The sequence below is a fragment of the Aythya marila genome, assembly GCF_965140915.1.
Source record: "Aythya marila genome assembly, chromosome: 1".
Classification (NCBI taxonomy): Eukaryota; Metazoa; Chordata; class Aves; order Anseriformes; family Anatidae; genus Aythya; species Aythya marila.
Window position 1 is genome coordinate 161,664,477 of NC_139042.1, and position 24,474 is coordinate 161,688,950.

Genomic DNA, 24,474 nt, shown 5'->3' on the forward strand with positions numbered 1-24,474 from the left:
AAAATTGTTGTTATAAAATCATATATATAATACAAACACTTATTTGGTATTATATATGGGTAAATGTTTATATAATATAAATGTAAATATTTATTATAAAGTTATCTATATATACAGTAAAATGAGCTTCCTTTTTTTTTTTGCATATCTAAATCCAATGGCTGTTCAAGAGTAATTGTAACCTATTTTGTTTTAGATTTTATCTAAATAAAAAATTGTGAACTATTATGAGGGTTCTTTTGTAAGCTTACAAAGTTGATGTTCCTTTCAATGTTCCTTTCATTATTAGATATATTTGTGTGTTAACATTTAGAACAAATTCCTGTAGTTGTAATGCCTCATTAAAAGCTGTGTAAGTAGAACTGTAGCTTACCAAAGTAATGTTTCCTTCTTTCCAAGTTAACACTTAACATTCTTAACATTTTGAAAGCAATTGAAGTATAGAAATTGGTACTTGATGTTTTTTGTAATTGAATTTTAACACTCTTTGAAATAGAAAATTGTGGACTTAATGATACCAAATACCAAGGAGTCTGCTGGTCAGCCTTGGGAAAAAAAGTAGTTCTGTTTCATCCATTGGAATTGCTATAGTAATTGCCCAACCTCCCCTAGTAAATAAATACAGAAGGAGGATAACTCTCACTGTTTGACAGTTAATGTTACTTGTATGTTTATATGACTTAAGTTTATAGGTACTCAGCAAGTTTTATATCTCGTCCTTTAACAAAACTAATAAAACAAATGAAATAAAACTAATGTGTTCTTCAACAGATTTGGGAAACAAACAAGGTGTGCAAGTCTTCTGATGCTGAGCTAAAAAGTGAACTAGATGCTGTATTTCACAACGGTGAAGTAATGATTTTAGCAATTTACAATCAGAAGCATATACAAGTAAGCTTTATTTCTTAATGCATTGTTACATTTGAATGTTACCTGCAAATCTCAGTAGGATACAGAGGAAGAACTGAAATAACTGCTTGTTCATTGCTTTGAACAGTTGAATCTGTAGTAGTTGACTTAATGTATGGTAACATTTTTATTTCTAGGAACTCTGCCTAGTTTAGTAAGCAAAAACTGAAGATTAAGGGGAGCTTCCACACCGATGTAGGAACTGAAGCTCGATGTGGAGGAACAAAACTGTTTTCTCTTCAAGACTGGGGATGTTGTGAGGCCTGGAAGTGTGCTTAGGCATGCACAGCAATGTGCACAGTGTACAGTACACATAGACAAGGTGTTACACAACACAAGTACCTAATGCATCAAACCTACTGATGAAGTAATAATCGCAAACTGGGGAAATGATACATATAAGCCCAGGTCAGCCCATAGCCTTAGGAAAGCATAGAGCCTTTTGTGTTCTAAACAAAACCATTAATAGTGTATATACTATTTTTACTGTGAGACCTCCTCCCCGCCGCCCTACGTGCCAAGTAATAATACACCAATTTTCAACATATTTTTGCCATTCTGTGATAGCAAAAGCACAGACATCTTTTTTTGTTGGTTTCGTTTGTTTTTAGCATGATCCTCTCATTTATTAAATAATGCCAGTTGATAGGATTTTCTTCAAATTGAAGGCAATCAGGTTATTCTTTTCTTATTCACTCAGGTTATTATTTTTTTTTTACTCGATTACAAGTGTTCAAAAGCATAAAACAATTCCGTATTTGTTGCAGAGTGCTGCTTATGTAAACTGATTGTGTGTGAAGCCATAAAATGGGCAATGCCATACCTTTGGCTATGAGGTAGCTATTTCAGTTATTTAGCCTAAAGCAGCAGCTGCCTAGGATAAAACCTTTGTTCTGGCCTGTGAAATCAGTGCATTCTTATTGCTGGATATGTAGGTAGGTGAGAGCTGGAATAGATTCTGCTGCCCTGCAGGACATGGTGCAGATAATCTTTGTGTAGGGTCATGTCCTTTTTTCTAGTTTGTCCAGAGACAAGCATGTAAGCTATGTAATCCTGGCTAATCAGCATGACCATCATCTTTATTTCTAATCCTAGAGTTCCTTGGGATTTCCTCCTTTTTCTCTTCCTATTTTCTGTCTGTTGTCTTTTGTCTGTCCTGTCAGCAAATTAGCTAGTTCTTACTCTACCTAAAAATCATGCTTAAAAAAAAAAAAAAAAAAAAAAAAAAAAAAAGAAACTTTGAGTAGAATATTGATGATATTTGAATAATAGGTAGTATGGATATAGAAATAACTGAAGTATCTCTATCAGAACCTTGACAATAAATATATTTTTGAGCCAAGAGGAAGCAGTAAATGCTGAAATTAAAATTTATGTGAACATTTCAAATGTGTGAGAAAAGAAGCTGTATCAACCACAGAGAAGAGAAAAAACACAATGAATGGAGTTGAATTACTCCTCACATGTGAATGGGTGTAGGATAGTGAATTCTTTCAATTTTCCTGAATTATAAAATACGTAAGACTACTCTTTAATGGTGTAATCTGTCATCTAAATTAGTAGGTCTTAGTAGACCTAAGGTGTGTGTCTATATTTCTATTATATCTTTCTTTTCCATGAGAAAGTTGGTGCTTAGATTTGCTGCCCTATTGTGACATCCTGGAGAGGTGCAGTCAAGAGGGAAGATTTTATTGTAGCAAGAGAATAGATTTTTAACCTTTGTGCAAGAAGAAAAATTGACCAAAAAGACAAATTGCAGTTAAACGTGTGTACTGTAATACCATAGTAAATCTCTACTATCACAATCTGTGGAGGTAGTTTTTCTCGTAGCTGTAATGTTTTACCTTTTGTAACTAGTAAATTAGTAATCCCTAGTCACCTTTTGATGTACTGTATGGTTGTTTTTAAATACATCATATCAGTGGATTCTTTTTAATCTTTTTGTTTGTTTGTTTTGTAAATCATTGTATTCTAAAGAGTTTTTTTTTTTTGCCCTGGAGAACTAATTTGAGGTCAACACTGAGTTGAAATCTAGTGCACTGTATACGCTAATAAGTTTTAAGTCATGCTTCTGCTCCATTTGGCATGAATTGGAAAATCTGGCTGGCAAGTAGCTTTGAGCTCAGAGCTTCTTATATGGCTTTTGAAATCTAGGAATAACATGTTGAGTTACTGTTTTCTGTACTCAAACTTTTAAAAGCCTTCTAAGGTGTTTTTCTTTTTGCAAACTTCTTCCATTCAGGGAGCTTGGTCAGTATGGAGATGTTACAGTATGGAGATGGTTACACAGACCTTTAAAGAAGTTGATTTATGAAAGTAACTGATACAGATAATTCAGATTTTAGAAACTGACAAACTATTCTCTTACCATTCTTAGCTCTCTATTGTAATTTTAGTTTAAATTTTAAAATATTTTATTAATTTAATTAACTTCCTGTCTTGCAGCTCATTAATGGAAATACAGACAACATTATTATGCAGACAGAACCTCAGGAATCCCTTATTTGCTGCTGTTGCTTAAGTGAAGATCTAAAATTTGCAGCAGTTGGACAGGAGAATGGAACAGTAAAGGTATTATATTGTAAACATTATTTAAAACAATAGGAAAAATACTTTTATTTAAACGAATGTCATTTTAATGACTCTACAGTCATATTCTTTAGTATAGTACTTTAAAGTTTTTACATTTGAATGATGCTGAAATGCCAATAGTTTGAGGTAATACTAATAATGTAGCTCTGCATTTATTTTTACCAAGTACTGAGCTAATGCAATTTTCTTGTTGACTGAGAATGATGTATTTACAGTCTCTTTATTAATTAAAAAGAATTTGCAAGTTCTTCTCTTCCTTTCCATAAACTATGTAAAGTAAATAGATTACTGCATTCTTCATTATAAAGGTATTACAGTTGTTGGATGGGAAAGTTCTGAAATGCCGGGAGGCCTACAGGACATCCGTGCAGCATTGTCGATTTACCTCTGATTGTCAGACTCTGATTTCAAGTGCTCATGATGCAGTCATACAGGTTTGGAAGATATTTTAAAAGACTATATTGTACACAAAAACTCATTTAAAATGATCTTTTCTACTACACCTAATGTAAACTTGGTCAATGTCTACTGTATTCTGTGTGTGGAACCATTTTGATTCTGTGCATTTTGAATGGAGCATCTTTATGTTGCGTTAGGGTAAGTTGGTACTCTTGGTTCTGTTGTTGTTTTAATTGATGCTTTCCAGCTTTTGCAATTTGCAAGTGGTGCTATAGTGAGTAATTTATTTGTTGCCAAGGAATTAAAAATAAAAAGTTACTGTGTTTTTTCTCTGGATGACCAGAAACAGGAAGCAGCAAGTTAGAGTACCAGGCAGAGGCAAGGGGCTCTAGAAATTGTACCCTCTATTTATACCCTACAGACTAATGAGTATAGCACAGTTCTGTTTTTAATACTGTGGATGATAGAACTAGCTCCTGTCAGTTGGGTGAAAAGAAAGAGTAATTTTTGAACATGGTAACAGTTCAGATTATATAAGTGAAGGGTTTGGGATGCAACCCAGAATTGGCTAAGTATAGTAGGTCTGTCAGTGGGCTCGCCTATATTGTGTAAGGGAATAGGATTAAAAGACCTATCTCTGAGTGGGCTGGTGCTGAGTACAGATACTATCTAGGCATAGAATGACTGCACTAATGTAGGCTCAAATTAATAAACTAAACCTAGCTACTAAACTAGTATTAGAGCTCGTATCAGGGTTGTACTTTTGAAGTGAATCTCCTGGTCATTTATACTTAGTGCTTTAGTTTGCACTTGCAGAACAGTTGCAGGTATGCAGACAGGATTCTTAAAGTGAACTAAAGTGTGCGTGCTCCAGCCATGTATGGACATTCAGTTAATACAACCAAACTTGAGTTAGTTTGAAATAAAACCTCTAAAATCCCCATGGATGCTGGTCCTCGAGTACTGTTTTGCTCAGCAATCTATTTCAACTTCTACCTACTTGCTAAGGTACATATAGACTATGCTATGTCTTACTTCGGTTTTTGTTTTGCTCTGACCACACAGAACTTGTGGATCTGAGGCTAGCTTGACTGCCTTTGCTATGGCACTCACTCACTACAAGTTAAGGTAGTACCTAGTTGCCAGTTTATCACCCTTCTGATGTGGGTGCTTTTTTGCTTAGGTCCTCAGCTCCCCCTAGTGGACAGTGCACCAGTTGTTCATCTGAACATGTTTGGTTACTGTTCTTTCTTTGATGCAGAAAGCCTATTAATTTGAAAAGCAATTAAATAATCGCTATTTAAATCAAATTGAGGTTTAATAGCTTCTGTAAGATAAAATGACACTTCTTCAATTTTCACTGAATAGTTGAATTAAAAATAGGAATGTCATTTTGCTATCAAAACAAATGGAAGTGATATTGCATTAAAAATACATTTTAAAAATACAAAAGAAATTTAAATCAGGTATAGAAAAGTATGAGGTCTTCCAGATAACATAAATGTATTTACTGCAGTAATCAGAGGTTGAAAGCTGAAAACTTTTGGGGTGTCTAGAAAATGATGGGTTTGCCTTTTTTTTTTTTTTTTAATTACCACTAAGCTTTTATAGAGTGATAAAATCACAGTATATTCCAAGTTGGAAGGGACCCGCAAGGATCATTGAGAACCAACTCTTGGCTCCACACAGGACCACACAGAAATCAGACCGTTTGTCTAGTGGTCAGGCTTGTCCCAGTGCCTGACCACCCTCTGGGTGCAGAACCTTGCCTTAACCCACAGCCTGACCCTCCCCTGTCCCAGCTCCATGCCGTTTCCTCGGGTCCTGTCTCTGTCCCCAGAGAGCAGAGCTCAGCGCCTGTCCCTCCGCTCCCCTCGTGAGGGAGCTGCAGGCCACCATGAGGCCTCCCCTCAGCCTGCTCTGCTCTGGGCTGAACAAACCAAGGGACCTCAGCTGCTCCTCATGCATCTTGCCCTTTAGACTCTTCACTATCCTTATAGCCCTCTTTTGGATGCTCTCTAATACTTTTATGCCCTTATATTGTGGTGCATAAAACTGCACTCAGTACTTGAGGTGAGGCCGCACCAGTGCAGAGTAGACAGACACTTCCCTTGATCAGCTAGCTATGCTGTGCTCGATGTACCCCAGGATACAATTGACCCTTTTGGCTGCCAAGCAATTAAGCATCACGTTCACTTCAAAAAATCAGTTTCTGTGTATATTACAGGGAAACAGTTTTCTTTCATACTTTTCAATATCAATATATTAAAGCAAATTATCCCATAGGTTGATTATTAAGTATTACAGCATGCCTCTTCAATATCTTACCTTTTAATAAGTTGCCACCTCCATAAAAACCTTTTGTATTTCTTGCAAGTTAAAAATAAATCAGCTAATGCATTCTTCAGTTATTTTTGTTATATATTTTTTAAAGTATTCCGTCTTTATAATTAGGTATGGAATTGGCAGTTGAATGAATGTGTGTTTCTAAGAGGGCACAAGGAAGCTATCAAGGATTTTAGACTTCTGGAAAATTCAAAACTTCTTTCTTGGTCATTTGATGGAACAGTTAAGGTAAGTAAAAGACTGTTTATTGACAAATTGTAATACATTTTGCTATCTTTTAATTGTATCTTTATTATATTTATTTATACATTGTATTGATCTTAAAATGAAAGCTACAGAGACATAAGACAAAAATGTTTTCTATTTCTAGTAAGATTTATATTGTTACATTTTAGTAAAAGCTGAGCTTTATCTCCTATGTACTGTCCTGTAAGGTGCATGTTTTTAATTTTTTTTAGTGTTGTAATGAAAAAATAGGGTACTTCTGTATTTTGTAGGTTTGGAATATCATCACTGGAAAGACAGAAAAAGATTTTGCTTGCCATGGAGGTGCTGTTCTTTCCTGTGCTGTTTCACCTGATGGTAGTAAGTTTTCATCTACTTCTGCTGACAAAACTGCAAAGGTTGGTTGCTTTGTATACAAAACCAAACACGTTTGTTTTTGTTTGGCCTGAAATTTCTGCTTTATCTTTTATTATGAGGTAACAGGTGATTATTTGTTATCCTGTTGTATTTCTAGTGTTAAGTTTCCTATATGTGTGAAGATGTTTCTAATGCTGTTACAGACATTCAGAATTGATCTGGGTATAATTTGAGACTGTCTTGGTGACCTGTATACAAGTAAAATACACATTTAATGTACAAGTCTGTGCAGAACATTTCTTTTACTTTTCTCTATTGATTTTTCTATTAATAGCCTGCTGATCTAATTTGGAAATACAAAATAAGAAAATTTCTGAAACTTTTAGAGAAAGCGTTGTCCATAGTTGCTGGTACCATTTCTGTTCAGAATCTAGGCTCAAAAAGTTGTGAAATGTTAAATGTTGTGGGGCTACCCCATTAGCTTTTTAAAGTGTCCCGTTAGCTTTTTTAAATATAGTTTTGAATTGACTGATGAATCCTTTTTCTAGGGACAATTCTGTGAACTTCCTTATAAATGAATCAGTTGCATTAAAGAACATATTCCAAGGAAAATATGTTCACACTTGGTTCTGTAATTTGTAGCAAATGCATTCTTGTGTGATTAATAAAAAGAAACAGACTATGGTATAATCCATACATAAGTAAACATGCATATATGCCTATATATATATATATATTTATGTATCTGTATATATATAGATATATAAAATACTTTGTACATTTGAACACTAAGCCTTTTATCCAAAAAGTGGATAAAGTCATAATTGTTTTTAAAATTATTGTCTTTACTCTTCTTTTTAATTCAGATATGGAACTTTGAAAGTTCATGTGTTCTTCATGAGCTGAAAGGTCATGAAGCCTGTGTGCGGTGCTGTACTTTCTCTCCTAATAACAAATTACTAGCCACTGGGGATGACAAAGGAGATATAAGGGTACTGCTGTTACCTTGTTTATTTTATAATTCAATTGATAGTTCACATATTAAATAATTCTAATAGTTTGTGTTCTGCATGTCTAATTAATTAAAATTGTAGTGAATATCAGAAAGTTGAAAATAGCAAAGATATTTTGCATGTTTCAGGGAGACAGTAGTTTGTAAGCATAGGTTTATGTTCCATGAATGCTGAGGAACTATGATTCACATGATTTACTGGCAATTCTACTGTGAATTGCATGTATGATTAAATTTTGCGTATATTGCACAGTGGGAAGAAGAGAGCCCATTTTGGGTGATTAGGCTGTCACTTCAAATAGAATGATTATCTAAAAAATAATAAAATGGGAACACACATTTCAGCTTTCCTTACTGGAGATTTTTTTTTACTAACTTCATTTGTATACATAACCTTTTTTCTCTCTTAGATTTGGGACATTTTAACAGGTGGATTACTTCACTTCTGCTCCCTAGTTACTGTAGATGAAGGAGAACCAACACACGGTGGCTGGGTAACTGACCTCTCATTTTCTCCTGACAGTAAGATGCTTGTGTCATCTGGAGGCTATCTTAAGGTAAGCCCTGAAATAATAAAATATTCTAACATACCTAATTAAAAAGCAATGCACTGATAATTCTGAAGGAAAACACAAATCTTACATGCTTAAAAGAAACAAACCTTACACATTTTACTTAAAACAAGACTGCCTCATTTTTCTGATTGTCTGGCAATTTCACTTTTCCTCTCCAATCTGAAAGCCCCCTGATTATGTCTTAAGAATTCTTCAGACGTCTAGGATGGAGTTGGTTTTTGAACTCCGCATGTGCTATTGTTCACAGAGTTCAAGAAACAATTGGAAACTTGAGAGTTTTACTAGTAAAGCCCTTCGTTAACATTTTTAGTATTAAGGATCTTAGTCATTTCTGTTTGCTTTAATAACCACTCAATTTCAGCAGCAATATATTCTTTCAAAAATGCTTCATTTTTTTAAGATAACTGAGGGTTTTTTTTTTTTTTTTTCATAAATAAAAATTCAGAAGGAGTTGCAAGTGGGAATAATTCTGTCTTGAAAGATGTTTAGGTAACTATTAGAAAAGGGTATGTTGGAACTGAGGAACTCTGTCTTTTCATTAGTCTTTCATTGTTCAGACTTGTACTAGACAGGAAAAGCAGTGGTCTGTCTTTAAGTCTGTGAATTGGGTTTATTATTAAAATTATTAAAATTATTATTATTAAAATTATTATTGGGTCATAATTTTAAATTTCTTATGAGTTTTATTTTTTCCCCTCATGCAGTAGCTAACACCTTAGTTGAAGTGTTGTGTGTGTGTGTACACATGTTCCAACAGCTAAGAGACTGAGGAGGGGTAGGATGGATGGATGGATGGATGGATGACCATTTGTGAAGTTCTCAACTCACAGAGTGCTGAAGGGTAGTTGATTGTTGGTCAGCGGATGACCATTGGTTGTGCTACCAGACCACTGAATTTTCTAATTTCGCATCGAAAACCTTTTCTGACATTCATTTCTTATGAAAGAACAAGGCATGCATCCTGTTAGTAATTTCCTTCCTGTTTTGTCTTGTGGTTACAAAGTATGGCGTTGTGACGGTTCTTAGTCGTCGAATGTCCCCCCCAGCTGAAACAGGCAGCTCTCTGGGCACTGAGAGGAGTCTGGCACTGTCATTACTAACTACTTGAAGATGGCAGTTAGCCTTCTCCAGGCTAAACATAGAGTGCTCAACACTATATAGTCAGGGAGCTCAATACACAATGACTAAATTGCTGCTTTTTGAATCTAGCAGTCCACCCAGTTTGTTAGCTACAAAATATTCCACCCACCCAGTGTTTATCTCTCCAGTTAGACTGTAAGATATTACGGGACACCATAATGAAGGCTTGACTATAGTTAAGGTAAATCACATCCACTGCTCTTGCCGTGGTGTTTACAGGGCCACCATTAATGTCATAAAAGTCAACTAGGCGGTTTGGCATGATTTGTTGGTAAAATCATTGTTGGTAAATTTGTTGGTAAATCCATGCTGGTTGTTAATCACTGCTATCTTGTCATTCACATGCCGTGGAATGACTTCCTGAAAACTTGTTACATAATATTCCCAGGGACTGCAGTGAAGATTACTGGTCTGTATTTCCTAGGATTGTCCTTTCTCTTTTTTGGAAACTGGAATGGCAAATGCCATTTTCCAGTCACTGAGAACAGATTCTGTCACCATGTCTTCTCAAAGTCCTGTATTACTGCTTCTTTTTTTTTTTTATTTTTTTCAAAATCTACAGGTGGATGAATATGATGTGCATGCAAACACACCCATACAAACCTCTTAAAGGGAGATCCTAATCAATGAAAGTCTGAAATATTTCAGGAGTTAACTCTGCTCAGAAAATTGAGCAGAGTTTGATTATGCTGCATAGAACATACCTTTAAGCAAATGATTCATTAAATAATGAACACTTTGGGAAAGGTGTTTTTAATCAAAACATGGCTGTGTAGTTACAAAACTGAATTATGCACACAACTACTATTGTTACATACTTCATGATATGAGTAAGTTAAAAAAAAAAAAAAAAACAGTAATGTCAGCTGCTTTTGTCAAAGGTAATCAAAGTTAAAGGTAATCTGTTTCAATATTTTTGTACTGCACTCAAATATTGGAAAAATAGAGGGTAGACTTCTTAGTGGAACAAGTAAAAGGTTTTTGCTGGACTGATTTTGGTTCATTGTGGTCTCCAGTTCTGAGAGCAGTATAAGAAATGTGAAACAATTCTACAGGTGTGGAATAAAGTGTTGGTAGAAGGTTGTTCTTTGTTACTACTGCTTATGTATAATCTAAACAACAACAACAAAAAAGGATGTACAGGCTAAGTGGAAAAAAGTCTGTCCTGCTGACATAACTGAAAAAGGTTAATCTATATAAATGACTAATCTGTTTGTGATTCCAGTGAAGTATGTGTTTTTTTTTGGTTTTTTGTTTTTTGTTTTTTTTCAGTTTAGCTATAGTTTCATTTATATTGTATGGCAGTGAGTTTTCTGTATTAATTTGGTTGTATAAAAGTACATAATACAAAAAAAAAAAGTATGCTACAGTTTAATTCTATTGATTGTATTTTATGATGGTATAAAGAGCAGTGCCTGAATTTACTGTTTTGTATGTGTTCCTTAAATTCAACAGCTTCAGTCTTTTTGAAGTTTCTTTTCATCTGAAAGTCTTATATCTTTAATAATTAGTCTTTTGCTAAACCTTTTCTATTTAATATTGCTTGTGTTTTACTCCCTTAGTTCTATCTCTATGAGGAGAGCAGTCAATTGGGCTAGCCACGCTAGGCCTTTTTATATGATTTATTCTAACTGTACTTTAACTAACTGAAAGCGTATTGTTATATTTTACAGTGGTGGAATGTAACTACTGGAGAATCCTTGCAAACGTTCTACACAAATGGAACTAACCTTAAGTCAATACATGTGTCCCCTGATTTCAAAGTGTACGTGACTGTTGATAATCTTGGTATTCTGTATGTATTACAGAAATTGTGATTAATGGGCTGAACATTGCAGAGATTCATTCATTTTTTTGAACCGGAAACAAGATTCTGCTAATTTTTGGTCTCTCGTTAAGCTGTGAATTGTATTGCAGTGTTGCATTCATGATGTTTTCATGCATATTTATGTACATTTATGCACGTTTTGGCAAATAAATTTGCATTCAGTTTTGTTTTTAATAAGTATTATTATAATATTTAAGTCCTGATTTGCATCTTAAGTATATTGCTTCCAACTTTGTAACAAAATTTTATTAAGATTTATTCAAATTAGGTGAAGTTAATAAAAGTTGGTAAAAAAAAAAAAAAAAAAAAAGAATAGGAAATGTATTTTGTGCTAAGGCTGATGGCTAAATGCTCTCTAGTCATGGACACAACTGTAAGATAAGAAAAAAAAGTTTCCTATGATGCAAGGTTTTATGTTTACAACAGAATAGAAAGAATTGGAGACATTCTTCATTTGAAAAATGAAACCAGATATCTTGGTGCTTCAAGTTCAAAACAAATCAAGTAGCTGTTCAGTTTACAGCAGCATTGCTTCCCTCTTTCAGTGAGAACCTTCTTGCTTCTAACCTTGTGGAGATAAAAGTGCATTGTAACATGTACGAGCTATTTCTTGTTAAGGGGGACATCTTGAGTTCTGTTTTCTCGAGGCAAAATCTGAAGGGATATTAGAAGTGAAGTGGAAGAGATTGTGCCACGTCTCCATTCAAAGGATGAACAGAACCAACCAGCTAAACTGAAAAATACTAGAAAGTGTGAATTTTGGTTATTTTTCCTTTTGAAATTACCATTTAGTTAATCACTTTATGCAATGGAGACATTTCATTGTTGCCAGCTTTGTTTACATCGCATTCTTTGTGCAGGGATCTCTTTCCTGGTAATATGTGATTTTTTTATTTTTATTTTTTACAATCTATTTATAGATTCTATATGGGCTAGAATCTTTGACATTTGGTACTTAATTGTACTTGGCATATCTTCTGTGAATAATTAGTTACCTTTTTTTCTTAGGTGACAGTAAGCCTTGTTCTAATAAGTTGCCTCTCAACTACTTTGATCAACTGCACAAGCATTAATGTCATAATTTTCATATTTTTGTTGTTGGCAGTAGAACACTTCATCTAAATACTTGATTGCCAAAGGTACATTAGTAAGTGTGTATCAAGTGATAATAAATAGTGAAATTCTCACTTTTAGTAATTTTTGTATGCATTACAGGAGATTTAATATACATCCTTAATATTTGCCTGTTTTTGACAATCATTTTTTTCCTCTTTTCTAACTTGAAATTCCACTGTTTCTAAGGTGCTATTGAATACGGGTCAGGGTAATTAAAGTACTGCTGGCAGAAATGTAAAGAGAAAAAAATTTGATAGAAAAAAGTGTAATGTTTTGTATTCTAAGTAAGTACAGCATTCAATAAAGATAATCGAAGTAATGTTGGCTGAAATTATGAATGAATTTCAATTCTGGAGTGCGAGTTTTTGTTGGTTTATTTTCTTTCATGCAGGGTGGGGGGAGGGGAAGTGCTGCATTCTTTATTAGGTTTTATTGTGTTTTTATTGTCAATCTGAATGTAATGCTACTTTTCAAACCACATCAAAAATTCTTTGACAGATAAGAAATAGTATTAAATACAATGATGGAGGAAAAAGTGAACAAAAGGAAACTGAAGTCTTGGAACATGTCTTTTAATGTTCAGGACATAGTTGTTTCTACTCTGTCTAGTTTATACAGACCTCATCAGTACCCTTCCTGATTACCTGAAGATCCTAGTAGTGGGATGCTCCTCTCAGCCAGTTTCCACTGATTGCATAGGCAGTGCTGTCTTCACTGCACTGACTGCGTTAGTCAACTTAGAGACCCAACTAGGTAAAAAGATACGGGATAAATGTTTCACATGAGAAAGGTCAGAAAGCTGTCTTTCATGACAGAGTTAATGGATCCTGAATGACAGAAAAATATGATCACGGCTTAATGAAGAAAACGTACGACTGGATTTCATAGTGCATTCTGATTTTTAAGCAAGTAGGTGACAAGTAGCCTGTAAGCTTGGAAATGTAAGGAACATACAGTGCATTCTTGAATTATTCTGCAAGGATGACAGCACTGCAGGATTGTGTTGCTGCCATTGGGGAAGCTGTGCTTCATAGAAGGTGGTGTTAAGAGTCTGGACGTTGGCTTTCATGTGCAAATGGATGGAATTGACTACGAAGACTTCATAGTTGTAGTGAAAGAAGAGAGAGAGTGATGAGAAAGTCTGAAGAAACAAAGAAAAGGTAAGATATACAAGAAGAAAATAAACTGTTAAGAGAAGGGGCCAAACAAGACAGCAACATCTTTAAATATTTAAGAAGTCTAAGGCAATTCATTCAAACAAAAGTGAAGTGCTGCTTTGCACTTCAAACAGATTTGGCACTTCTCTTTGCTTATATGTATTTTAAAAGACGTGAAATAAAGTTTGACCAGAAGAAATTTTGTTTTATAGATTGTACACTAGTGTTTCCATTATGTCTTGTAATGCCAGATCAAATAGCATCACCCAAATTTAACTAATGGGCATTGCCAATTCTGTGTAGTTCTTTAACTGAAATTGTAATGTACATTTGTGTAAACAGTTTTAGGAACACTTTCTATTAATGATGCTTGTTAGCTTCTGTGGAAGTTCTGAGTCTCTTCATTTTGGCAATTAGGCCTACAGCTCCTTTACATTCCCCTCCCTCCCCCCCCCCCCACCCCCCATTGCTCCATCTCCTTTATTAACAAACAGATGTATCCACACAGTACAGCTGCTGAAAAGGATGCCTTATATTGCCTTGAATTTTACCATTCCTTTAACTACGTTGTTCTCCTTTCTAACATGGTCATTTGAAATAGAGCTGTGCAGTTACTGCCTGAGATTTTTCCATGTAGAGTTTTATAGGCTTGTCTAGTGCTGGAGTGTGTGGGTACAGCTGGAACTGGTAACTGGTTGCCAGTAGAGAAATGCCCCAAAATTATTCTGCTTCCCCTAGAAAATTATATGGTTAGGCTCCCTGTTAGAGAATGCTGTGGAGTCCAGTTATATCTAGCTACAGCAGTGTGTGTCCTCATCTCTGCTGTTTCACAGAAGATGATGCCTTTGCAGGTTTTAGTGGAAAGCCACACTGAAAAAGCAGTTTGATAGTTTTTTTTTTCTTTTTTTTTTTTTTTTTTTTTTTTCCTCCTGGAAAAAACTGCAGAGAGGCCACGCTGTCTCATCTTCAAGAAGGCAGTAAATCCAGAACACCAGTAGCTCACAGAGAATTTACGTCTTCTTCCAGGTGTTAGCAGAACATGAATGCCTTACATGAACTGTTTAGTTGCTGTCTCTCCTCCGTAGTAAGTTCAGATGCAACACAAGTGGCGATGCCAAGGAGTGCAGCAAAGGCCAGCCTTGTGTCTGAGAGGCACTTTCTAGTATTTCCCTGATGGTGCACTCAGACGTGTTTGTCCACATCTTTCCTTCTTCCTTCTGTCTACTACAAATTTATATGGTCTCAGAGGTGGTGATGATGAAACAAGATCTCTGAGAGCTTGAGGCACCTTATTTCTGTTGTGATTTCAAAAAGAGCAGAAGTCAAATAAACCTTCCTGTTTGGAGAGTGGATAGCATGCCAGCTACTCAAAACTCTTTGTGTGATTTTTATGCCCAATTTCACTTTGCTCTTTCAAGCTAAGAATGGGACGAAATTATTACTGGCTCTGCCAACATGCAATAAGCTATTAAACAGAGCAGGCTTGTTTGTGGCATGAGCTCTGAAGTAGGTTGACCAATATTTTTCAGCACTTATAAAGCTACCATGCTGTGTGCTGCTACCTACCTTGCATGTTTAAAACTCACTGTACACCAGTCTTCTAAAGGCTAGGTCTGATAGAGGCCTAAGCTGGGGTGTCAGGGTGCAACCGAAAAGACCTAGTGAGTGTAAAGGAATAAGATTTTTTGTCTGCTTGTATTATTGACACCTTCAGTACTTCCTATACATTCTCCTACTGTGACACTTGGGGGATACAGCACAACTGTGTGATAGTTGGACTATTTAAAGGAGGTGTGCGTTCATTTAGAAAAATTAGAAAAGTGAAGTAGCTCATCAGTGTTTCAGTAGGCCTCTTGGGGCCTGACTGACTGGGGCCTGATCTACAAAACACATCAGCTTCCTGTGCTTGTTTCCATGTAGCAAACCATATATTGTATGTGTAACCGGTGCTCTGAGAACAGTTATAGATCCTGGTCCTTCAGGCTAGAGAGGATTCTTGTTCTGTGCTCAAGAGGGATCATCTGGGTGCCTATTTATGGTGCCACAATTAAACTCTGTGTACTTATGTAGTATTTTTAATTTCTTCATATAATTTACTTCATTACAGTTTCTTTGTGTCTCTGTGATTATTTTTTTTAGCTATCTCTAATAATGCCTAAACTCAGATGAATTTTGAAAGCTATGCTGCCTAAAATGACTCAAAATGAGGCAAAGACAAATTTACCCAGTTCAGCTGTGTAAATATAAATATGATTCTATTTAGGCAGTGCATGTATTATTTCTAATGCATAAATCCATATAAAGTATACTTAATGTTTAATATTTTAAAAATAGTATTTTCTATTAGTCATGTTTCTGAAGCAATAGGCTATTTTAATTGTTCTCTGCAATTGCATAAATAATTTCATTCCCATAGATAATCAGTACTTCCTAGCAAATGACAGCAGGGATTTCCTTACTCATGCGGTTCTGAAAATCACATTATTTTTTCTGTTATTGTCTCCAAAGATAGTAAGAACAGGTCCACGCTTTTCTTCTTCACTAGAGTCAGTATTCACATTATCACAGTATATCCTGAGTTGGGAAGGACCCACAGGAATCATTGAGTCAAACTCATGGCTCCACAGAGGACCACCCAAAAATCAGATCATGTGTCTGAGACCATTGGCCAAACACTCCTTAAACTCCAGCAAGCTTGGTGCTCTGACCATTTCCCCCGGGAGCCTCTTCTAGGGCCTGACCTTTTGCGTCAAGAAGAACCTTTTCTCAACATCCAGCCTGAACCTCCCCTGATGCAGATTCATGCCATTTCCTCAGGTCCTATTGCTGGTCACCAGAGACTTGTTGGGTTTCCAGAGGAAAAAAAACAAGATGAGATAGTGCTTCAGGTTTACATATGCTAAGACTTTATAGTGTGCTGATGCAAACCCTTACTCCAATACTAAGAAATTTCAGTCTTTCCATCAGAGCATGTTTTTAGATCCCAGAGACACAATGACAGATACGTTTCTTTTCTTTCTGCACTTCTGGTTAGAACCACTTTAACAAAAGCATATAAAAAAAATTGTTGCCTCAGTGCATTTGAAATTTCAGAGCAGTTACAGAAATACTTTAAACATCTTTCAGATTCTGCACTTTTATATTTCTCAAAGCCAAGCAGTTGTGTTTTTGTCCCATACAAAAATTATAGAGCAGATAGTAATTCTTCTCTTTTTCTGCAGTATCAAGGATTCAGCTATAAGATTGCTATTCTGACTCAGCAGTTTGTTTTTCTGGAGAACTGTTCTCCAGTCTGGAGAACTGGGTTTGAGGTCACTTCTCTGGGTGCACATTCATTCAAAAAGAAGAGTGGTAAATGGCCAAACTGAATCTGTGGAAGAATTGTTTGTTTTTCATGATGGTATCAGTGAATACCTGCAAGAGACAGGTACAGTTCAATTGAACTAAACATGACCTGGAATTCTCTTCATAGCATATCTTGAGCATTAAAAATTGGTTAAAAATTAAATACAGTAGATCAGAATAAGCTAAAAGTCTGCTAATTTGATTGTTTTATTTTATTTTATTTTATTTTATTTTTTGTAGAAATATGTGTTGAAATTATTAAACTTTTCTTTATGATAGACATGGGAAAAAAAGTCTATCCCTTGAAGTTAGGGTCTTTTTTTTTTTTTTTTTTTCCTTTTAAATTTCTACCAGCTGTGCAGTTATTTACACTTTGCAGTTTCACAAGATGCTTTATCTGTCATTACATATCATATTTAGCCCTCAGTAACTGTTGTTAACCTGCTTCCAGATAGGAGTTTCCACTGTTCTAGGTTCTAGTATTGGAAATATTTGCTGGGGAAGATTTGCTGAAAGCAAGGTTGTACTTTACTATCCTTTCTTTTATCACAAAGTGTGAAATAGGACATTTTCTCAGTGTGTGCTCTTTTCTCACCTTGTATTACTGAAAAAAAGAATGATACCTAACAGACAGATAGGAGTATCAGGATACTTTTGTCACTAAAGTATGAATCTAGGCAATTAAGATCACCCTCTCTATTAATGATAATCCTTTCCCTATCCGTATTTTTAGTTTGCATGCAAATTAAACTTCGTGCTTTTCAAAAACTATACCACAGTGCCTCCAGCATGCAGCTTTTTACCTCCATTTTGCCATACTCATTTTGCTTGAGTTCTGTTAGAAATTATTTTAGGATATCTACTTACCTATGTGGTACATTTTTTTTTCTTCTTTTTGTTAAGCAGGAATCTATCCAGAAAATGAGAACTTGATGCAGTGAATACTTCAAGGAGTTAGCAGCAAAGACAAGATTTCTGAACTTTAATATATCCTCCTTTCTCGCAAAAATGAAGTTTGGTTTTCTCATTTAGAATTAATAATTATGACAAATAGTACAGGGCTTTGAGCCTAGATGTCTTCTGTTTAGAAACTTGTGTGTTTTGCATAAAGTTTAAGTTCTAACAAATTGGTTTTCCCTATTGAAATGACTACACTGAGGTATTTTCTTCTTATTTCTAGGGTGAGTTCATGGCTGGTAGGATTCCTTGGAAGGAAAAATCAGAAGTACCTATGCACAGTCAATACTTAAAGGCAAGAACAGCTGAATTTGGTATTGTAACCCAAGAACTTGGTCAAAGTGAGAGGACTGTAAAAGTTATTCCCCAGAGGATGTAAAGACAAAATTAGCATAGATAATCCAGTAATTATGGCACGTTAAAGGTCAATGTGTAATTGTGGTGGTAGTTTTTGTACAGTGACTGGCAGAAACAGTAGTTGTTTTTTCTTTGTTTAACTGTTAAGAACTTTTTGTTTTCCATTTGAAAGACAAATTTATCTCTTATGTATTTTTCGGATTTGTTTTTTTCTGCATCTAAGTTTTGTAGGCTATTCTGAATAGGTTATTCAAGCAATTCTGGCATTTTCCCTAACAACTCACAAGAATTGGAAAAATTGGTACCTTTAGTTATTCTTCCCTTTCACAGTTGTTTATTCACGAGAGATTCTTACTGTGTTAAACAAGTGAAGCCATAAAACAAACATTTTGGTAATCAGGCCAAAGTACTCATAAATTATCACCAGGCAGCTCTAAATCTGTCATAAATTCTTACTGACTTGTTCACAGGAATGTTTATATAATTGAAAGCAAATATAGAGAGGAAGTTAAGTCTCCATTTTACAAGTTAAATCAACTATAGTGAGATGAAGAACACCCACACACTTGGCTCTGGATCAGCCAAGACATTCTTGAAAAGCAAACCTTTAAGAAATCTTTATTATATAACAAAATTATGAAATCAAATTCAAGGTGTAAAAATTAGCAATTTTCCAGGTGTCAGTGATTGTACTTTGCTTGCATTTTCCTTGTATTACAGCATATCACCTTGAGCAGGGAATTACATGTTTGGAATCTTTCCAGAAAAGCTAATTTTGGCATAGCTGGGAACATAGATGTAATTAATGTAGGATGTGTTAGAGCTAGGACTCACTGAAAGGGGTTCACAGAGCCCCAGTTCCAGAGATGTGGAGAAAACATCTAACCTACTGAATGAGATGCTGTCTTACGATATTATATATCACCTTAAAAAGAGGTGTAGAAACTGCCATAAAACATAGACAAATATATTAAAAGATATTTATGATACATTAAAGTATAATTTACAATGTAAAGTATAGGAGCAAATGATTAGGGTTTATATACCAGTCAGTGAAATATCAATAAGCAAAGTAAATGAGAGGTCATTTAGTATTAAAACAAAGCAGTTAGCAAAATACAGCTTAGTTCATTGATCAGAGTGATACAGTTGTGAAATACGATGTTGGAGAGAGAATATTTGGAAATAGATGGCAAGATGTATCTATTCCATGTAATTTTAATCACAGGAACAGGAAGTTTATAATCTTAACAGGTGGCAAGGATGATTTGTTCAAATTAAAGAATATCCAATCAGCAAATCCAAATGCTAAATAGCCAAATGTCTGAGATACATAAGATGAAGAGTCCTTTGAACCACTCCTCATAAGAATCATCCTGTCTTGAAAAAGTGACAAACTACTAAAGGATCATGAATCATGACAATTCTAGTGTTTGAAATAAAGAGACCAACGGAACTATTGATTTGAATTCAATCCTGAGTAAAATAATGGAATGGCAGATTTAGGGCTATATGAAAAAGTGGAATTTAGCCTGAACATTGCAGAAATTTTCTATGTATTGCTGATATGGTTTTATGAGAGATTGGTAGATTGGTTTTGTCAGACATTATTGGCAGATATCTAGTTGTTTATCTTTTTTTTTTTTCTTTTCTTTTCTTTTTTTTTTTTTTTCTTTTTAACCCCATCAGTGTCAATACATGAACTTTGGATTTCTTTAGGAAATTTGATTCATTCTTACACAGCATTTTGAAGTGCTTCTATTTTATAGCATTGGTAGAAAACAGATGGATTAGAATATGGGCCACCTTATTGTTACAATTTAGTGCTTTTGTCCATGATCTAGAAAGCCTTTTATGATAAAACTTCAGATGATATAAATTGGTTAAAAGTAAACAGCAAAAATAAGTAGTTATCACTAAATAATGGGAACACATTCAACAAAGTGTTTTTTTGTTATGTTATGAATAAGGTATAGTTATGTCATACATAATGGAGTCAAGAATGCCAGTGAGATCATCCTGAAAATGGTGGTGTGGAAATGAAACTTGATGAGGTCATCCATATAATTTCCAAGGTGTTTGCATTGGTTCATTTTATGTAAGCAAGTATATAAAAAAGATCTATCTTGATGGAGTAAGGAAGTGATCTATCTGCTTCATTAATAATTCATCAGCTGGAAGAGTGTATGAAGCTCTGATATTTATGTTTCAGAGATGAACTGGCTTCAACCAAAATCTAGAAGAGGACTGCAAAAAGTAATCCATGGGTCGGGGAAAAGAAACTTTAAGAGCTGGATCTATTTTGTTGAAATTGAGAAAATACTGAGAAATGACCCGTTAGTGAGGCATGTGAGAGAGGCAGGACATTTCAGGCTTGCAGACAAAAGGATGGAAGGAAAAACAAAACAAAGCAAAACAAACAAACAACAACAACAACAACAAAACTTGTAAAGTCATGTAAAGCAAGGGAATTAAGATCTTAGTTTCTACATCTCTCTACTTCTCTACACAAAACTGAATCTAAACAAAAGTCTCAGTAAAACATTCAGTTTCTACTTATATGCTCCCATCTGTTCTGTAGTTATGGATTCTGCTTCTAAAGTTATGGATTATTATACAGCTAAGATCTTTATTGCCTTGATTTGCATGTCTCAACCAAAAATAGGTGCACAGATGAACCTGAGACCATCTGATCATGTTCCTTGCCTGAGTTCTGTGTAGTCTGTGCTAGAACAGTGATTGTAATGAAGTACCGAGACTTAGAGCTTCTGTTGTTAGTCTGTAGGTCAGGAAAAATTTATTTCTTGCAATGTATAATTTTGCTTCTTAACCTCTCACCTTCCTTTGATATTGGCTGCTTTAGGAAGTGTAGTATTTAACACAGTTGAGCCATGCCTTCAGGTGCAACAGCTGTTCTTTCTGTTCTTTTTTTTTTTTTTTTCCTGCTGGTGTAGTAGTTTCTTTGCAGACCACCATGTAAGACTTCTGGCTGGGTAGCAGTCTTCTACAAAAACAGATTGGCAGGGATATTTTTTCCCATCTTTTTCTGTAGCACAGGGAACAGAAGATGTGCACTAGCAGCTGGAATTACTTAGGAACTTCTCACTGAAGTGCTTTCCTGCCATATCAAAAGCTGGGGATAAGGGTGGCATGTTAGTAGTCTCCTGTCTTTACTTTTTGTAGCAATCAGTTTAATTTTCTATGACTGAGGCCTTTGGCCTAGGTCATTTTTCAAGTTTTGTTTAAGTATATCTGTGTGAAACATAATGGTTGTGATACAGGGATGGTCATAGTGACTGATCTAGCATCTTTTAGAATTAACTTCTAATCATATACATCGTCACCTGGATGCATCAGTAGATTTAATTCAATTCTAATGCAAAATTGTTCAGATAGCCTGTAACTTCATCTTCAAGACAGCAGGTAACAGTATATTAATCTTTTTTTTTTTTTTTTTTTTTTTTCAACATAAGCTCAAGGAACAAGTAGTGCTAGCCTCATTTGCATACATTACGATATTTTTGCTTAGGACATGCCCAAGCCCTTAATTCTGCAGGATAGCAATTATCATTATCTAATAACCACAGGCAAAAGAGTGAAGATTGCATTGCATCTACTATATCTTTAAAATCAGTGTAGTCTACTTCTTTTTTCCTCATGGTGTCACTATAGGATAAATTTAATGTTCCTTGGATATCCCCCATATTGGAAAATGATTTGATTTCCCTTGTCTCACTGGATTTCTGGTCTTTCTAATACTTGTTTAGAGGAGATGATAACAAATATATTGCCTTGAAATGTGGACGTGTTCTCTCTGTCATTGACCACCATTAACATTGTGCATAAATATATATTTTTTCTTTTTTTCTTCTTCTTTTTTTTTTTTTTTATGGATTTATTATTGGAATAAATTTAGCTTTGGAAAAGGATCTGGAGAATCTAAGCAGTTCTAATGATTTGAAGGTAGTTATATATAAAAAATGACAAAAAGGCATGTAGCTTCTGATTGAATGGCTTATTATGTTAAATATCCAGGCTGAGGGTGTTAAGGTTGCTCAGCCTGAAGAAGAGAGGGCTCTGGGGATAACTTATAGTGGTCTTTGCTACAAGAAATCTGTAGATGGACTCTTTATCAGGGAGTATAATGATAGGACAGGGAGTAATGGCTTTAAACTAAAAGAGGCTGGATTATTTTAGGTATCAGGAAGAAATTATTTACTACAGGGGTGGAGAGGCACTGGCACAGGCTGCCCAGAGAAGCTGTGGATGCCCCATCTCTGGAAGTGTTCAAGACCAGGCTGGATGGGGCATTGGGCAACCTGGCCTGGTAGTAGGTGTGCTTGCCCATGCATGGCATGGGGTTGGAACTGCGTGGTACTTCCAACACAAACCATTTTGTGATTCTACAATCTCTTACATGTTTCCTGTATATGAGAAAGTAGTCTAAGGCCCTCAGTTACTCCCTAAACAGAAAGTGTTTTGAATTCAGATTTTTTTTTTTTTTTTTTTTTTTTTTTGATTGATAGAAAGAACAGTTTTCCATACACTTGGTGGCAAGAACAAGGACAGGAGAGAGTGAGAACTTTGTTCGGTTTACATATTGATCACATCTTTTTCTGTCCATTTGTTGCAACATAACCCGTACCCACATTCTCAAAGATAGCTGGGTAACTGACTTCCACAGCAGAAGAGTGGCAGTAGTGAATACACATGCATGTTAAATAGGACTGATGACAAATTTGCTTGTGGTATTGCACAGGAGAGGGAGTCAATCATGGAGGTGCAGCTTCCCTTTCCAGCATTTGGGATGCATCCTTCCTGCACGGCAAGAACCATAGACCATAGCCTCCATCTAGCTGGGTTATGAGCTCACAGGTATGAAAGCTAACTAGAATCAGGGTATTCAAGGGTGGACTGGATAGAGGTATGGCCAGGAACATTAACTATGATACTTTAGTAAAGAAGTTACAGAGCTCTAAACCATTTCAGAGAAACAGTTCAGCCTTCAGCCTGAACAATATTCCCCTATGCTCCCCTGGTTTCAAGTCCTTTCTTCTTCCCTTCTTCTAGAATTTTCCCATTCCTCTTATATATTCTTTCACTTTCTTCATGTGGTCTTTTTACATGAGATAATGGATATACATTTTCTTAGGTACATGCCTTCATTTAAATATTGTCTCTGATCCTTATACCTTGTCTTTCACTTACATGTTTGTCACTGCCACACAGCGTGGAGTCAATTGTTTGGGCTTATAGTTTGGAGACAGTTAAGGTTACTATTTCTAGACTGTTGTCTTGTTGACATCTTAGACATCATCCTCCAGTGAAGTGTGAAACAGGATAGATGAACAGAATACATTGAAAGAAATCTAGGGCAAAATTAGATGAGAGTCTGCACATAGCACAAACTTTTAATCTAGAACGGAAACTATGAACTATTTCATCTTTGGACATGAAAGCTTATTAGTTGTTTGTCATGCTGTTGTCTTTTGCAAAGGACTGACACAACCTTTTTCACGACCATCTAATTCTCTTTTAAGTGGTCACCATCTTATGGCTATGCCAGTTTTTGATGCTGAGATGGGTAGAAACTAAAAGCCATGTATAGTGCTAGGGTTCTGAAGGAGAAGCAGCCTCTCGTATATATGTTGGCAGACCACCAAAACCAGATTTGTGGTATGCCCCCTCCTGTCAGTGGTGAGCAGTAGCTCCTTTGGCGTTTAATAAATGCCAGGCCAGGTTGGAATAGTCAGCAGGGCCAGTCTCAAAAGCAACAACTGCTTCAGAAATCCTTCCAGCTCCACAACACAGGATTCCCCCCTTGTTACCTCCTGATGTCGTCCAGTCCTGATGAATTCTCCCAGCAGCTTCTTGCCTTGTATAATAGAGATTTCACTACCCAAATAATGTTCACAATCTTTTGTCACCGACACTTACCTCACTTTGATTCCAATTTCCGTATCATCTCATGTCAAATGCAATCCTTTTATCATCTCTCATTTTTTGCCAGTACTCCACCCTCCCACTGTAAGGCAGTTGTTGCAATTAACTCCTGTGCTCACAACATGTAGATGCTCCAGTTTCTTCATGTACTCTCCTTGATTGCCTCTGCTTCCCTCTTACCTTGAGTAGAGAGCAGGAAAAGAAACCTTCCTCACA

At 35.5% G+C, this 24,474-nt stretch overlaps 1 protein-coding gene across 3 annotated transcripts in view; it reads left to right on the forward strand.

The window, feature by feature from the left end:
- APAF1 (apoptotic peptidase activating factor 1) overlaps positions 1 to 12,892 on the forward strand; it is a 34,853-nt gene extending 21,961 nt beyond the window's left edge. For all 3 annotated transcript variants that reach the window (XM_082772113.1, XM_082772115.1, XM_082772114.1), the window contains 8 exons: positions 772 to 891; positions 3,355 to 3,480; positions 3,810 to 3,935; positions 6,355 to 6,474; positions 6,744 to 6,869; positions 7,695 to 7,820; positions 8,251 to 8,397; positions 11,229 to 12,892. In XM_082772113.1, coding sequence (XP_082628239.1) covers positions 772 to 891; positions 3,355 to 3,480; positions 3,810 to 3,935; positions 6,355 to 6,474; positions 6,744 to 6,869; positions 7,695 to 7,820; positions 8,251 to 8,397; positions 11,229 to 11,372 — 1,035 coding nt within the window. In that variant the 3' untranslated portion in view covers positions 11,373 to 12,892. The remainder of the gene's footprint in view (positions 1 to 771; positions 892 to 3,354; positions 3,481 to 3,809; positions 3,936 to 6,354; positions 6,475 to 6,743; positions 6,870 to 7,694; positions 7,821 to 8,250; positions 8,398 to 11,228) is intronic.
- The last annotated feature ends 11,582 nt before the right edge of the window (positions 12,893 to 24,474 follow it).